At 41.1% G+C, this 17,609-nt stretch overlaps 1 protein-coding gene across 2 annotated transcripts in view; it reads left to right on the top strand.

The window, feature by feature from the left end:
* The window catches only part of TOP2A (DNA topoisomerase II alpha), a 30,273-nt gene extending 19,545 nt beyond the window's left edge, over window positions 1-10,728 (top strand). Inside the window, exons 26-35 of one of the 2 annotated variants that reach the window (XM_032321325.1) lie at window positions 72-236; window positions 363-446; window positions 2,588-2,770; window positions 3,090-3,180; window positions 6,782-6,934; window positions 7,170-7,296; window positions 7,417-7,460; window positions 7,858-7,998; window positions 8,445-8,644; window positions 9,641-10,728. In XM_032321325.1, coding sequence (XP_032177216.1) covers window positions 72-236; window positions 363-446; window positions 2,588-2,770; window positions 3,090-3,180; window positions 6,782-6,934; window positions 7,170-7,296; window positions 7,417-7,460; window positions 7,858-7,998; window positions 8,445-8,644; window positions 9,641-9,769 — 1,317 coding nt within the window. In that variant the 3' untranslated portion in view covers window positions 9,770-10,728. Of the gene's footprint in view, window positions 1-71; window positions 237-362; window positions 447-2,587; window positions 2,771-3,089; window positions 3,181-6,781; window positions 6,935-7,169; window positions 7,297-7,416; window positions 7,461-7,830; window positions 7,999-8,444; window positions 8,645-9,640 lie in introns of both variants that reach the window. The other variant, XM_032321324.1, reaches the window with a different exon arrangement.
* The last annotated feature ends 6,881 nt before the right edge of the window (window positions 10,729-17,609 follow it).

The raw sequence follows: 17,609 nt of genomic DNA, 5'->3' as shown, positions 1-17,609 counted from the left end.
GAAGACTATGTAGAATCTAATGTCTCTGTTTCAAATTTCCTGTTAAAGCTACATTTTAATTTCTCCTCTAGGTACCAGATGAAGAAGAGAATGAAGAGAGTGACAATGAAAATGAAGCTGAAAAGAGTGACTCTGTAAGAGATTCTGGACCAACCTTCAACTACCTTCTTGATATGCCTCTTTGGTATCTCACTAAGGAGAAGAAGGATGAACTGTGCAAGCTGAGAAATGAAAAAGTGAGTTGTTGGTGGAGGGTAACATTGCTCAGTTGTTAAAGTGGTGAAAGTAAAAACTGTGCCTCATGAAAATTTATGCTATTTAACCCATAAATTAACTCTTAATTTTCTGACTCTCTTATGAAGGAGCAAGAGCTAGAAACATTAAAGAGAAAGAGTCCATCAGATTTGTGGAGAGAAGACTTGGCTGCTTTTATTGAAGAGCTGGAGGTATGTAGTTTATAAGTGCTAATGTTAGAGTTTTTATTAGTGAAATAGTACATTCTAACAATATACAATATACAATTCTAACAATATACCTCTTGGTCAAGAAATTTCAAAATTAGGGGTGCGTGGGTGGTTCAGTTAGTTAAACGTCTGCTCAGGTTGTGACCCCAGGGTCCTGGGATCGACCCCCGTCTCTCAAATAAATAAATAAAATCTTTTTACAAAAGGTGTTTTTAAAAACACCTTTTTGGGGGGCGCCTGGGTGGCTCAGTGGGTTAAATCCTCTGCCTTCCGTTTGGGTCATGATCCCAGGGTCCTGGGATCAAGCCCCACATTGGGCACTCTGCTTAGCGGGCAGCCTGCTTGCCCTGCTCTCTGCCTGCCTCTCTGCTTACTTGTGATCTCTCTCTGTCAGATAAATAAATAAGAAATCTTAAAAAAAAAAAAAAAAAAAAAAAAAAAACCTTTTGGGGCGCCTGGGCAGCTCAGTGGGTTAAAGCCTTTGCCTTCGGCTCAGGTCATGATCCCAGGGTTCTGGGATCGAGCCCCACATCAGGCTCTGTGCTCAACAGGGAGCCTGCTTTGCTTCCCCCCTGCCATCTGCCTCTCTGCCTACTTGTGATCTCTGTCTGTCAAATAAATTAATTAAATAAAAATAAATAAATAAAAAATAAATTTATTTTTATTTTTATTTTTTTTTTTTAAAGATTTTATTTATTTATTTGACAGAGAGAGAAATCACAGGTAGGCGGAGAGTCAAGCAGAGAGAGAGAGAGAAGCAGGCTCCCGCTGAGCAAAGAGCCCGATGCGGGGCTCGATCCCAGGACACTGAGATCATGACCTGAGCCGAAGGCAGCGGCTTAATCCACTGAGCCACCCAGGCGCCCCTAAATTTATTTTTAAAAAGACATTTCACGATTAGCAATAGAAAGAATAAGGCATAAGAAAACGTTCCAAGATAACACATAAAAGAACAGATTGTTAGAATAAAGTAAATGATGGCCAGAAGCATACTACTAGAACTTTTTGGACAAAAAGAGAAAAGGGTAGGAGTTGATTTTTGACTAACTGGGAATAGTATGGAATAAGAATATTTACTTAAATATGGAAAAAGACCAACCCAATCTCCCAACTCAATCTAAAATGACAAAGATGTTTACCTTCAGGGCTAGCTCATCAATTTCAAAAGATACTTTGTTATCTAAATCTCACTAATGTTTTGTTTTCTAACATTAAGATTAAAAAAAGCATTTCATAAATTAAGCTAAAATGTTTTACATGCAGTTTTATATTATTACACTTTAGTATGGATGCACAAGTAGAATCCCATCCTTTCACTTCTTTTTTTTTTTTTAATTTATTTACAAATCTTTTTTTTTTTTTTTAAGATTTTATTTATTTATTTGACAGAGATCACAAGTAGGCAGAGAGGCAGGCAGAGAGAGAGAGGAGGAAGCAGGCTCCCCGCGGAGCAGAGAGCCTGATGTGGGACTCGATCCCAGGACCCTGGGATCATGACCTGAGCCAAAGGCAGAGGCTTTAACCCACTGAGCCACCCAGGCACCCTAAATTATTTTCTTAACATATAATGTATTATTTGCCCCAGGGGTATAGGTCTATGAACCGTTATGCTTACACACTCCACAGCGCTCACCATTTCACATACCCTCCCCAATGCCATCCTTTCACTTCTTAATTTGAGTTTACAAATATGTGTATATAAATCTATGCACTTGATCCCTAACACAGTTTCCCCTTTTTATCTTCGGAAAACTTAAATGGTAGAATCAAGAGTAAAACCCAGTCTTCTGTGTCCACACTTATCAAGTGGGCCTTAATTATATATATCTTCAATGGCAATGGCATACTTTGTTGTGGCACAGCTATTCACAGATTTAAGATGTGGGGTGCCTGTTTAGCTCAGTCAGAAGAACATGTAACTCTTGATCTCAGGGTTGTGAGTTCAAAGCCCACACTGGGTATAAAGATTACATATATACATAAATTAAAGAAAAAATTTTATCTTAAAATGTAACAAATTGAAATCAGTTTAACCAGCCTTTTATTCTATTCCTATAAAGTAGCCTAGATTTTATAGTGTCTTTGTTGACTTATAAACTTGCTTTCTCTTATCCCTTTTGTAGGCTGTTGAAACAAAGGAAAAACAAGAAGAACAAATAGGACTTCCTGGGAAAGGGGGGAAAGCAAAGGGGAAAAAAACACAAATGGCTGAAGTTTTGCCTTCTCCGTGTGGGAAAAGAGTCATCCCCCGAGTGACCGTAGAGATGAAAGCAGAGGCAGAAAAGAAAATTAAAAAGAAAATTAAGGTACTACTCTTGAAAAGTTATACATAAATACTTAAGACTTATTTTGGCTTAAAATTAAACAATGATATAAAACTTCTAATCCCATAGTTTGTAGTTAATCCTGTATCTAATCATAACTTTGCTTTCCTATGTGCCTGATTTTTTTAAGATGTTTAAGTATCTTGAAAAAGTCATACCCATACCTTTATTCAGAGCTCTTAACCAAAATTTAAAGAAAAAAATCACTCTTTGACCAGATAAATATTTGTATATTTGACCTTACATTATTCCAAATTATAAGTTACCAGAACTTGACCATCTTTGTCTTGCTCTTTTTTAGAATGAAAACACTGAAGGGAACCCTCCAGAAGACAGTATCGAACCAGAAGGTCTGAAACAAAGGTTGGAGAAAAAACAGAAAAGAGAACCAGGTATGAAAAAATTTTAAGTAAAATGGTATAGAATTGAGATTAAGTTGTGTCTGTTACCAAGTACATTCTACATAGATGTTTAGTAAGTCCTTACTGAGTAACATGATGGAAGGCTATATCTAAAGTTTACTTGAACCTCCCTAATACTGTCCTTGGATATGATTTATGTTAGCAGAGATCATTTTGAGGGGCACTTGGGTGGCTCAGTGGGTTAAGCCTCTGCCTTCATGCCTTCAGCTCAGGTCGTGGTCCTAGCATCCAGGGATCGAGCCCCATATTGGGCTTCCTGCTCGGCGGAAGCCCACTCCCCCTGCTTGTATTCCCTCTCTCGCTGTGTCTCTCTCTGTCAAATAAATAAATAAAATCTTTAAAAAAAAGAGAGACAGAGATCATTTTGAAATAGTTTGTTAATTTGGCAATTTGAGTTTCTTAGTTGGGATCTAAAGAAAACACAGTTTATTAAATTCCACTTTTCTAGCCAACTATAAGGCTCTATATTAATATATAAAGCTTCTTGAGAACAGTGAGCACATCTTAGTCACGTTTGTATTATCCCTAAAGTTGAACAAAATGCCTAGAATATAAGTAGCACTCAGTAAATTAAATAGAATTAAGAATTCTACTAACCATTTGATTATACCTTTACTGAGTATCTACTTTTTTTAATAAGATACTAACATACCAAGTTCATCCACTTAAAGTATACCATTCAGGGGCACCTGGACGGCTCAGTCAATTAAATATTTGCCTTTGGCCCAGGTCATGATCCTATGGTCCTGGGATCAAGTCCCATGTCATGTTCCCTGCTAAGTGGGGAGCCTGCTTCTCCCTCTTTCTTTGCAGCATCCCCTGCTTGTTCTCTCTCTGTCAGATAAATAAAATCTTTTTAAAACAAATAAAGTGTGCCATTCCATCATTTTAGTATACTCAACCCATGAAAAACAAACACTCTACCTGTTTAATGGTCACTCCCCATTGCCTACCAGCTTCCCTTCCTCCTAGACAAATATTAATCTACTTTCTGTCTCTAGATTTACTTTTCTGGACATTTCATAGGAATGAAATCATGTAATAGCTGGTCTTTTTTTCCCTGGTATCTTTCACTTAGCATAATGTCTTAAAGGGTCACCTATGTAGTGACATGTATCAATACTTTGCTCTTTTTTTTTTTTTTTTTTTTTTAAGATTTTATTTATTTATTAATTTGACAGCGATCACAAGTAGGCAGAGGCAGGCAGAGAGAGAGAGAGAGGGAGGCAGGCTCCCCACTGAGCAGAGAGCCCTGCGCAGGGCTCAATCCCAGGACCCCAGGATCACTACCTGAGCCGAAAGCAGAGGCTTCAACCCACTGAGCCACCCAGGTGCCCCTACTTCACTCTTTTTTATCACCAAATAGTTTTTCATAGTATGGATATACCACTTTTTATTTATTTCTTCATTCGTTCATAGGTATTTGGCTTTTTTCCATTTTTTGGCTATTGTGAACACTGCTAGGAATATTTATATACAAGTTTTTATGTGGACTTACTGTTTTTATTTCTTTTGGGTAGATACCTAGGAATGGAATTGTTCTGGGTCGTATGATTTTTTCTATGTTTATCTTTTTGAGGAACTGCCACACTGTTTTTCAGAGCAGCTGCCCCATTTTACATTCCCTCCAGCAATGTATGAGGGTTCATATTCTCCATATCCTCAGCAGCACAGTTAATCCCTTGTCTTTTTTTTTTTTTTTTTTCATTCTAGCCATACTAGTGGATAGGAAGTGGTATCTCATGGTTTTAGTTTGCATTTCCCTATTGGCTAATGATGCTGAGTATCTTCTTATGTGCTTATTGGCTATTCATATTTCTTTGGGAAAATATCTATTTAGACCCTTTGCCCTTTTTTTTTTTTTTTTTAAGATTTTATTTATTTATTTGACATACAGAGATCACAAGTAGGCAGAGAGGCAGGCAGAGAGAGAGAGAGAGAGAGAGAGAGAGGGAAGCAGGCTCCCTGCTGAGCAGAGAGCCCGACGCGGGGCTTGATCCCAGGACCCTGAGATCATGACCTGAGCTGAAGGCAGCAGTTTAACCCACTGAGCCACCCAGGCGCCCCTTTGCCCATGTTTTTAATTGGGTTATTTATCTTTTGTTGTTGAGTTAGTTGTAAGATTTCTTTATGTATTCTAATTTTTTTTAACATTTTTATTTTAATTAGAGAGAAAGCACAGGTATGTAAGGCGGGGAGGAACAGAGGGAAAAGGAAAGAGAGAATCTGAAGCAGACTCCACCCTGAGCACAGAGCCCCACACGGGGCTCAGTCTCATCTCATGACTCCGAGATCATGACCTGAGCCAAAATCAAGAGTTGAAGACTTAACCAACTGAGCCACCCAGACGCCCCTCTTTTTTTTTTTTTTTTTTTTTTTTTTAAGATTTTACTTATTTATTTGACAGAGACACAGAGAGAGAGGGAACACAAGCAGGGGGAGCGAGAGAGGGAAAAACAGGCTTCCCACTGAGCAGGGAGCCCGACGCAGGCCTCGACCCCAGGACTCTGGGATCATGACCTGAGCCAAAGGCAGTCACTTAACGACTGAGCCACCCAGGTGCCCTCTCTTTCTTTTCTTGATAGTGTCCTTTGAACCACAAGTTTTTAATTATGATGCAGTCTAATTTTATCTTTTTTTCCCCTTTTGTTGCTTGTGCTTTTGGTATCATGTCTAATCTTTTTCTGAATCCTAGGTCATGAAGATTTACCCCATGTTTTCTACTAAGAGTTTTAGTTTTAGCTCTTATAGATCTGTGATACATTTTGAATTAATTTTTGGATATGGCATAAGGAAGGAGTCCAACCTCATTCTTTTGTATGTGGATATCCTCTTGTCCCAGCATCATACTGAAAACCTTCTTTCCTATTACATTGTCTTCACCCTTGTCAAAAAATCAATTGCCCATAAATTTTAGAGTTTATGGATTCTCAACTCTATTCCATCGATTGATCTATATGTCTAAACTTGAGTATCTACTTTTAATAGGTAATATGTGCTCAGTTCTGTGGGGCATACAAAGATGAATAAAACTAATGGAAACATCTTAGTATTAAACTAAAGAAATAGTAAAAGTATGCCATACTGTGCAAAGTCATAGACTGACCTTTGAATGCAGCACACCTTTAACTTTGAACCTAGCTAGCAATCTTTTAGCATATAAAACTAATGAATCATTTGAGTATTTTGACCCTTCATGTTCTCATGAGTTTGATTACTCTCAAATAATGTGAGGGCACAAGAAGTGGGAGAGCATGGCTTTTTACCTTCAAGGGGTTAATCAAGAACAGGAAATTAAAGCAGTATATACTAGCCATTGTGGGACTGAGAGAAAGGTGAGATCAGTGTAGGTGCACATCTACATAACTAGAGGTGACAACAATTTATTTATGGAATTGGAAGACCAAACTATAAACTCCACAGGAAGAGGGACTATGTCCGTTTCTCTTCACCACTGTATTCCCAATACTAGCACAGAGCTCAATAAATATTTGAAAGACGGTTGGTTAATAGATGGAGAAGAGTGAGTCAAAGAACATGTAAAGGTGGTTAATTCCTATCTCGCTTCTAGGTACCAAGACAAAGAAGCAAACTACATTGTCATTTAAACCAATCAAGAAAGGAAAGAAGAGAAACCCCTGGTCTGATTCAGAATCAGATATGAGCAGTAATGAAAGTAACTTTGATGTCCCTCCACGAGAGATAGAGCCACGGAGAGCAGCAAGTAAGGAAGAGTGCTGAATGTGCTGAAAGATCTGAGTGGCCAGTGTATTTCAAGGCATTAATCCCAGAAATTGTTATATCTTAGAGCAGTAATTATTTTAAGTTTTTGAAAAATGGACATATCTTTTAGGAGATTAAGCTAAAGCTGGGATCTTCATGAAATGTTTTATCAATCTGTGGATTAAATATTATTTCTGTTACCCTCATATTCTTTGCTCTATGTATGTTTTTTATAGCAAAAACCAAATTCACAGTGGATTTGGATTCAGATGACGATTTCTCGGATTTTGATGAAAAAACTCAAGATGAAGATTTTGTCCCATCATCAGATGTTAGTCCACTTAAGACCAAAGCTTCCCCAAAGTAAGCATCTTCTCTAATATGGATTTTATCATGATTGTTGCCAGTGATCAATGATACTGTCTTTGTTACTTGACACATTTAGAATTGGTTGTCAGGATGTTTTTGGTTTTTTTCTTCCAGACATGCTACCAAAGAACTGAAACCACAGAAAAGTGCCACATCAGGTATGTATTTAAGTAAAAATATAGAAACGTCTGCTTCACTGTGATGCTGGGTTCCTGCTGGGTTCTAATCTGACTACATTATCTAAGTCCTGCCTTAGAAGATAAAAGTGGGTTCTTATTAGCATTACACTGATGGTATTCTTTAGGGTTAGTTCACAGAAAGGGGGTTCTACACTTCATATACTGGAAGTCATCTCGTGCTTACTGTTTACTGTGCTGGGTCCTAGAGGTACAAAAAATAACTGCTGATGAAGAATCCAGAAATTAGATCAAAGTTGTAAGAGTATGTTTTAAATATTCTAGAAGAGTCAGGGACTTGGTGTTTAAATGGAAATTCCGAGCAGGAAACAGATTTTTATGTGTCACTTATATGTACTATTTTCCTTTCCGTTCGAAGTAATGGACGTTGATGCTGATGATGCCAAGGACAGTGTACCACTTCCTCCAGGTTCTCCTGCTGCTGATTTCTCAACTGAAACTGAAATCCTAAACCCTGTTGCTAAAAAGAAGGTGGTGGTGAAGAAGATAGCGGCAAAAAGTGAGCTTCAGTCTTTGACATGGGTTAATATTAGGATTAAGTAGCTGGCTTCCACAAGTCAATTTTAATTTTTTACTCTCAAAAGTTACTATTAATATTGGAGTTAAAAACCTTTTCCAAATGAAAGCAAATATTTAGCTCTTTATAATCAAAATTGGTGGTCAAAAGGTTTAAAATCACCCTGTTTCTCAAAATGCCAGGCATTCTCTAGCTCATTTCTGTGACAGGGACAGAGTTTATAAACAGTGCAAAAGTTTAATGTAAAACATAAACCTATAAAAAAAAATTAGATGCTTAAGAATACTTTGATTCTCTAATGTATTTTCAGCTCTATTAGATTTTTTCTATATTAAATATAAGCAATCAATAGCTTACTAAAGAAAGTTGACAGTGAGAACAATTCGTCTAAGAGTGGCCTCATGATAAATGCCTGTGTTGAATTGCAGGTCAGTCTTCCACCTCCACTAAAGGTGCCAAGAAAGGGGCTGCACCAAAAGGAACTAAAAAGGATCCAGGCTTGAATTCCGATGTGCCTCAAAAGCCTGATCCCCCCAAAACCAAAACTCGCCGCAAAAGGAAACCATCCACTTCTGATGATTCTGACTCTAATTTTGAGAAAATGATTTCTAAAACAGTCACAAACAAGGTATTTATCCTAGCCAGTCCTTTCTCTCTGTAGGTGTTTTTAAAAAATAACCAAGACTTGTTCTTAATAATCTGACACATTTTGGGGTGCACCTAGGTGACTCAGTCGCTAAGTGTCTGCCTTTGACTCAGGTCATGATTCTAGGGTCCTGGAATCAAGCCCCTCATCAGGCTCTCTGCTCGGCAGGAAGACTGCTTCTCCCTCTCCCTCTCCGACTCCCACTCCCCCTGCTTGGGTTCCCTCTCTCACTGTGTCTCTCTCTGTTAAAATAAAGTCTTTAATTTAAAAAAAAAAAAGAATCGATTTAAAAATAAATAATACTAAACTGACACTTTTTAAGAAAATAAATGTAGGGACACTTGGGTGGCTCAGATGGTTAAGTGTCTGCCTTCAGGTCAGACCCTGATCTCAGGGTCCTGGGATCAATCCCTATGTCAGACCCCCTGCTCATTGGGGAGCCTGCTTCCCTCTCCCTCTCTCTCTGCCCCTTCCCCCCACCCGCTCATGCTCTCTCACTCTCTCAAATAAATAAAATCTAAAGAAAAAAAAAGAAGAAAGAAAGAAATATAAATCTCATAATTTATTTAGCTTTTACTAGTTGTAACAAGTTACACTTAAAAACTTGCTGCTTATGGGTCACCTGGGTGACTCAGTCGGTTAAGCATCTGCCTTCAGTTCAGGTCCTAATCCAAGGGTCCTGGGATTGAGTCCCACCATCAGGCTCCTTACTCAGCAGGGAGCTTGCTTCTCTTTCTGCTTGCCACTTGCCCTGATTGTGCTTTCTCTATCTGACAAATAAATAAAAATCTTAAAAATATATATATATACATGTATATATATGTACCACTTAGTCAACGAGAGTTGCCTTAGATCTATTTCTTAGTACTTATTAGAAGGAGAGAAACTCATTGAACTGTAGTCTACTGATATATTTTTTACAATGAAATGTTGCTGTCAAACTAACATTGTGCAAATTACTGGGTCTTCCTCTTCTAGAAATCCAAGGCGGAGAGTGAGGACTTCCATCTGGACTTAGACTCAGCTGTGGCTCCTCGGGCCAAATCAGGACGGGCAAAGAAACCTATAAAGTACCTCGAAGAATCAGATGAAGATGATCTGTTCTAAAACGTGATTATTTTAAGTAATGGTCTTATTGAGCCCAAGACTGGTTTTAGAGTTACCTGAGTCCCTTAATTTCTTCTCCTCTGAATTTTGTTTGGGGAAGGTGGTTTTAATCCAGAACCATCAAAGTGAAGTGTGTCAAGCCCACTATTACTGTCTAAGTAGTGATCACCTCATGGGCATTGTTTTCTTCTCTGCTTTGTCTATGTTTGGAGTGTCTTCTCTTTTGTCTTTAGAATCTGCTTTTAAATTCTTCTGAGCTCTGGAGATAGTTGTGTGGTCACTTCAGCATAATATAGTTTATTGACCACTCATTAAGCTAAAATTCTTATAAATGTCTTCTCTGCCTCCTTTCCTACTCTCAGTAAATATGAGATAGAGCATCATTAATTCTGTTTTACCTTAGTTTTATAGGTAATTTTCCATCAGATAGAACTTTATGGTTCTAGTACAAATAATCCCCACTCAGCCTTTTATGTGCTGAATTTTTGCTCAGGCAATGAGAAATTGCTCATATTCTTCATATCCTTTTGAATACTAGCAGAGGCTGAGGAAAAACAGCCTGGCTGTGTCCATATAATCTCAACACTGTGTCCATATAACCTCAACACAGAGGGTGAAGAAAATTAGTGTTGTGACCATCTCAATTCTTGACTTGTCCCCTCAGGCAGTTTCCAACTTTAAATCTCCCAAAGAGCAAATTTCTAGGGACCATTGGATTGCAAAAAAGTGGGGGGCAACATTCACTCAAAGATCTTATATCATTGCCATCCATACTCAACAGTGAGCGGTTATATCCATTTTGAGAAATCTCCATAATTATCAATTTACAAACTTTGTAAAATATTTCTGCATTTTTACATGTGTGTGACTTGAGTAGTGTTATCAATGTTTTTGTAAATATTTACTATGTTTTTCTATTTCACTTAATTCTAAAAATTTTTTACTTTAATAAAATGTTCTAAACATAGCAACCCATTGTTTGTCTTTTTTTCTCTTGCAGTATACACTTTTCCTTACTCTAAAATACATTCGTCTTTACTTCCCTTTTTTTTTTTTTTTTAAGACTTTGTTTATTTGACAGAGATCACTAATAGAGAAGCAGGCAGAGAGAGAGAGGAAGAAGCAGGCTCCCCACTGAGCAGAGAGCCCAATGAGGGGCTCAATCCCAGGACCCTGGGATCATGACCCGAGCCAGAGGCAGAGGCTTTAACCCTCTGAGCCACCGAGGTGCCCCTTTACTTCCCTTTGAGGGAAGGGAAATTCTGATCATTTGCTGATGTACCTACCTAACAGCCCCTGGCATTAGTCATAGGTCTGAGATAGGCATCATGACCTAATCAAAGCCAGTCAGGTTTTTCCCGGGTTTTTATACATGAGTACAAAGTTCTCCCTCTCCTTCACATCAGAAGGCCTTGGCCCCCCATGAGCAAGTAGTGTCAAATATGTGTGGTTGGTTTTTTTTGTTTTATTTTTTTAATGATCTCTTTAACAATTTTGATAATCAGGACAACTACCTGAGGGTCTCAGTAAATGACATTAGGGCAACTGGACAATCATTTAAAAGAAAGAAATGTTAGGGGCGCCTGGGTGGCTCTGTGGGTTAAAGCCTCTGCCTTTGGCTCAGGTCATGATCCCAGGGCCCTGGGATCAAGCCCTACATAGGGCTCTCTGCTCAGTGGGGAGCCTGCTTCCTCCTCTCTCTCTCTCTCTCTCTCTCTCTCTCTCTGCCTGCCTCTCTGCCTACTTGTGATCTCTGTCTGTCAAAAGAGAAAAAGAAAAAGAAATGTTAGAATGTTAGATAAATCCAATCCCTCACATCTTATACCAAAGTTTAAGTTCAAACAGACAATATTAAAATGTCAAAAACCATTTTAAAAATGTACCAAAAGAAAAGGAATTTTGAGTTACAGAGGGAGATCTTAAACCTAGCCCCACGGGTTGAGAAAGATCTGGAAAAATGAGCGCTCTCATCAGAATCTGGTCCAAAAGGTCTAACTCTGTCCTAACAATTCTCACTTTAAGAAACGTAGTTCAAGAGAAAAATTGGGACATGGGGCACCTCGATGGCTCAGTCGGTTAAGCGCCCTACTCGATTTCACCTCAGGTCATGAGGATGACCCCCATGGCAGACCACACTGGGTGTGGAGCCTGCTTAAGATTCTCTCCTCCCTATAAAAACTTTTTTAAGAAGATATTTGGGACATTTGCAAGTATTGTAAATGCTCAGAAATACAGGAAATCTCAATATCCTAGTCACATAATTTTGCAAAATGTTACCATTAGGGGAGAGAGGGGCACATGGAGTCTGCCTCTCCCTCTCCACGTGTCTCTCCCCCAGTTCATGCTCTCTCTCGCTCTGTCTCTCTCAAATAAAATCTTTTTAAAAATTACATGTACATCTATAATTATCTCAAGAAAAGCCACATACAAAGATGCTCGCTGAAGTCTAGTAAAATTGAAAGTGATCTAAATGTCCAAAAACAAGAGACGTCAGATAACACAATTAGTTTAAACAAATTACGGTACAATGAGGACTATCAGGTACTCCTTAAGAAGATCATGTAGATTACTGATTAACATGAAAAGATACCCTTACTGAGTGAAGAAAGCAGGTTACGAATCAGGTGAAGTCCCTGTCAAGTATGCATTTGTTGACAGAAGGAAAGCATATAAACACTCTTTAGAAAGAAAAAAAGTCCAAGACATTCACCTTTTAAAAGTAGAAGTTTGGGGCATCTGGGTGGCTCTGTTGGTTAAAGGACTGCCTTTGACTCAGGTCTTGATCCCAGGGTCCCGGGATTGAGCCCTGAGTAGGGCTCCCTGCTCAGTGGGGAGCCTGCTTCTCACTCTCCCTCTGCTGCTCTGCCTGCTTGTGCTCTCTCAAACTCTCTCGGTCAAATAAATAAATAAATAAAATCTTTTTTAAAAAAAGGTAGAATTTTGCTCCTGATCAGTAAAGCACTTGCTAAAACTCCAAATGAATACATCTCTTGACTTCATTCCTTAAGCCAACTGACATTCTAGAAGATAAAATTCTAGTGCTAATCAACCTGGTTATGTACATTTAGATCCTTTATAGAATAGCTATTTCCTACACATGAAACACTGCTCAGATAAATAGATATTACATCAGTTAGAATTACAAAAGAACAGTTGTTGAGAAAAGGCGTTCAAAGCTTGCATTCATGGATAAATAATACAATAAGCTTACTAAGCCTTTTAAAACACATTGCATCCCACTGTTTCTGCAGCAAGCCAATTTTTTAAGTGGTTTCTGGCCATTTTGTCCTAAAACCCAAAGACAAAAAAAATTTTTAATTTTATTTATTTGACAGAGATCACAAGTAGGAAGAGAGGCAGGCAGAGAGGGGGGGAGGAGAAGCAGGCCCCCTGCTGAGCAGAGAGCCCGATGTGGGGCTCCACCCAAGGACCCTGAGATCATGACCTGAGCTGAAGGCAGAGGCTTAACCACGGAGCCACCAAGGCACACGACAAAAATTTTTTTAATTCATTAACTTTGGCTTTTAGAGTGATGGATATCTGTTCTGACCTGCCCAGTGTCCCCTTCCTCAATAATTCCACTTTTGGAAAATTATTCTGAAGTCCAAAAAACAAAAAGCTTGTGTCCAAAAGCATTCATTGTAGCATTATATACGCTGGTGAAAAATTGGGAACGGAATAAGTGTCCTACAGTGGAAGAACTGGTTAAACTGGTACACTCTTACCATGTATTACAGTCATCAAAAGTCTTATTTTCCCAGAACATTTAACAACAGGAAAGTCATGTTGGGTAGCAGGGAGAAAAAGATACAAAAACTATCCTGTATAATGTATCAAAACTCATTGGATTATATTATAAAATGGTGCATTTTACTGTGTAGAAACACTCCAATAAAAAGGTAACCTTTAGGGGCGACTGGGTGGCTCAATGGGTTAAATTTTGCTTTCGGCTGGGGTTGTGATCTCAGGGTCCTGATCTCAGAATCCTGGGATCGATCCCCGAATCAGGCTCTCTGCTCAGCAGGGAGCCTACTTACCCCTCTCTCTCTGCCTACTTGTCATCTCTCTCTCAGTCCAACAAATAAATAAAAATCTTAAAAAAAAAAAAAAAAAAAAAAAAAAGGTAACCTTTAGGGGCATCTGGGTGGCTCAGTCCGTTAAGCAGCTGCCTTGGGCTCAGGTCATGATCCTAGGGTCATGGAAACCAGCCCAGCAGTGGGGCTCCCTGCTAGTGGGGAGTCTGCTTCTCCCTCTCCCTCTGTTCCTCCCTCTGCTTGTGCTCTCTACCTTGCTCACTCTCTCAAGTAAAATCTTTAAAAAATAATGAATTTTAAAATGCTAACTTTAGACAGTGTAAGGTTCAAATATAAACCGGGACTTTTCAGACTTGTACTTAAAAATCCATTGAGGTGGGGTGTGGTGCCTGGGTGGCTCAGTCGTTAAGCGTCTGCCTTCAGCTCAGGTCCTGATCCCAGGGTCCTAGGATTGAGCCCCACATCGGGCTCCCAGCTCGGCGGGAAGCCTGCTCCTCCCTCTCCTAGTTCCCCTGTTTGTGTTCCCTCTTTCGCTGTGTCTCTCTCTGTCAGATAAATAAAATCTTAAAAAAAAAAAAAAAAATCCGTTGAGAATCTTGTTGAACTGCACATTCTGATTCAGTAGGTCTGGAATGGAGTCTAAAGTGGCATTTTTTAACAATTTCCCAAGTGATGTCACTGCTGCTGTTTGGAGACCCAACTTGGAAAAGCAAAGGTGTAAACTACATACCAGTGCTTCTCTATGTATGGTCCCTAGAGCAGCAGTATTAGCATGACCTGAGAGCTTGTTAGAAATTCCAATTATCAGGCCCACTCCAGAAATGGGTAACTGGGTAACTTAAAAGCACCTTTTGTTGTTGTTGTTGTTGTTGTTTGTTTTTAAAGATTTTATTTATTTATTTGACAGAGAGAGAGAGATCGAGAGAGGAAACACAAGCAGGGGGAGTGGGAGGAGGAGAAGCAGGCTTCCCGCCAAGCAGGGAGCCCAATGCAGGTCTCTACCCCAGGATCCCGGGGATCATGACCCTGGCAGAAGGCAGATGATTAACAACTGAGTCACCCAGGTGCCCCAAAATCACCTGTTTTAAGAGGGCTCCACTAAGGAGCACCTGGGCGGCTCAGTTGGTTAAGTCTGACTCCTGATCTCAGCTCAGGTCTTGATCTCAGAGTTGTTGAGTTCAAACCCCATGCTGGGCTCCATGCTGCCAGTGGAGAGGAAAGAAGGAAGGAAGAAAGGACGGACGGACTGACTCCATTTAATTCTAATGCAACCTGAAGTTAGAGTCCAACGCTATGTGCATTGAAAGGCCAACGGCAAGTTGCAGCAAAATGTCATGTTTTTCTTTGGAGAATGAGATTTGGGTGATTTATTTTTTTCTCTTTTGCATCTTCCTATAGTTTATAAAAATAGTAAATGTTACATGTCTACTTTCCAAATGAAAATAACCATAATTTTTTCCATGTTATAAAAGTAATATGTGGGTTCCAGTTCTAAGATGATGCTGAAGTTGAACCACTCCAGGAATCAGTCTCATGTGTCTTTCAGTCATGTGAGGCACCATTGCAAATATGAGGAGGATGTGATGGTTAACTGTATGTGTCAACTTGACTGGGTTAAGGGATGCCCAGATAGCTGTGTGTGTCTCTTAGGGTGTCGTCTCCAAAAGAAATTAGCATTTGAGTCAGTTGATTGAGTACAGAACTCCTAACAATGTGGGTGGGCATCATCCAAACCCCGGAGAACCTGAATAGAACTATTCAGGGGGCCGAAGCAGACTTGGGGAAACTGAGTTTCTCTGAATCCCCATCTCTGAATCCCCACCTCAAATAACAGAAGCAGATCTGTGATAGTGAAGCTGAAATTCCCCCTTTCTTGCGTGCAAAGCCAAGGTGGGGAGCGGGTCTTTTAAAAAAAGACTACATTTCCCAGCCTTCCTTGCGGAAGGGCATCCTGGCCAATGGTATGTGAGCATCGGTCACGTGGCAGCTTCAAGGACTTTCCGAGAGAGACGTTTTAGCACTTACTTCTCCCACCTTAATCGCTTCGTGCGCGGCCTGGAGTGCGGCTGACACGACGGTTGAGAACGTGGGCCACAACGTGGGAGGGGTTGGGAGGAGCCTGCATCCCTAAGGACTTTGGAGCACAGCGCTGTCCGGCTCCACTGGACAGCCCACCAGCCTCCTCCTATTAAATGAGAGGGAAACAAGCTTCACCCTTGTTTAAGCCAACTGTTTTTGCGTTTTGCTGTTATAGCCGAACCTAATCTTAGTTACAGAGCCAAGGGAGGAGGTAGCGGATTGGCAGGTCCTCATGGGTGATAAAACCGCAGAGCCTGGGGCACCTGGGTGGCTCAATGGGTTAAGCCTCTGTCTTCCGCTCAGGTCATGGTCTCGGGGGTCCTGGGATGAGCCCCACATCGTGCTCTCTGCTCAGCAGGGAGCCTGCTTCCCTTCCTCTCTGTCTGCTGCTCTGCCTACTTATGATCTCTCTCTCTCTCTCTCTGTTAAAGAAATAAAATCTTTTAAAAAACGAAACAAAAACGCACAGCCGTAGGGTACAGGTATTGGGAGCCACAGACTGAAGGCGGGGGGGTGGGGGGAGAGGAGCGGGGACCACCTGTGAACAGAAGGTCCCTTATCCGGAGGGTTTCCGGGCCGGGAAAGGGTTTGAAGGGTCAGACACTATGCCACGGAACGGGTGGGGGGTGGTGGTAGGGAGGTGCCACCGAGTAATCAGAAAGGAACGCACCCACCGTCTGAGGCCGGTACCTTTCCCACCCATGCCGAGGGGGAAGGAAAGTGAGGGAGGAATTTTGCCATTAACCCGTTGTGGCATTTTCATTTCTACTCAGGACTGGACATTCTGATTACTGATCTTGGACCAAATCGGCCATTTCAGTGATCACAAGCCTTAGAGGAGAGCAGAGTGAGGCTTGCGACCCACCAACTGAGGCTTGCGACCCACCAACGTGATCATGGTCTTGGGGTGCAGATGACCTGCACCCTTTGCAATCCTCCCACCCCCCACCTTTGTTCATTCCCCCTGGCAAATATTTACTGAGCATCTGCCAGGAACTGTCATAGGTGCTGACACAGGGCAGAGAACAGAACACCAGAGCCCTGCCCTCATGGAGCTGACATACTAATGGAGGAGCTGGGTGCCACACAGGATAAACAAATCAAAATAAAAGATACCAGGTATGTTAGGTAGTGACCAGTGCGAAGGAAATAAAGCTGAGAAAGGGGACAGGAAGGAAGGGGTTAATTCCAGCGAGGGCTGCTAGGGAAGGCCTCACTAAAAGGCAACACTTCTGTGAAGACTAAAAACTGTCGGAGGGGCAACAGGGAGGAGGAAATACAATTGTGTCTTGATGATGTCACTTACTGGGTACGACCGTGCTGTGGCAGCACGTGTGTCCGTGTGTGACAGAATGGGAACTGGCTCCACAGCCCCACAGGCTAGGGCGAGGTGCCTGGGACAGGGATTGAGTGGGACCCCGTGCAGGTTGGGCCTCTTAGCCCGGCTCCCGATCTTGAGTACGGCCAAGAATGGGGCCATGTGTCACCAGCCCTGGACAGCATCAGTGACACCTCCTCTCTGGCTGGACAACGCTATCTGAGAAGGAGGTTGGGCCCCAGAGATTGCAGAGTCTCCCGTGTCTGGCCCTGTGGCATCAGGGGCTGGGGACAGCGCAGGGTGACCATGCGCCTACCCCACCCAAGCCCACCACCACCTCTGCCATTTTCCACTCCCGACAGGCAGACGGTCTGCTGGGGTTTTTCCAGGCTGGGCCAGTGGCCTGACC

The sequence above is a fragment of the Mustela erminea genome, chromosome 18, assembly GCF_009829155.1.
Source record: "Mustela erminea isolate mMusErm1 chromosome 18, mMusErm1.Pri, whole genome shotgun sequence".
Taxonomy (NCBI): Eukaryota; Metazoa; Chordata; class Mammalia; order Carnivora; family Mustelidae; genus Mustela; species Mustela erminea.
The sequence above is the reverse complement of the archived record's forward strand: the minus strand, read 5'-3'. Positions and strand labels throughout refer to the sequence as shown.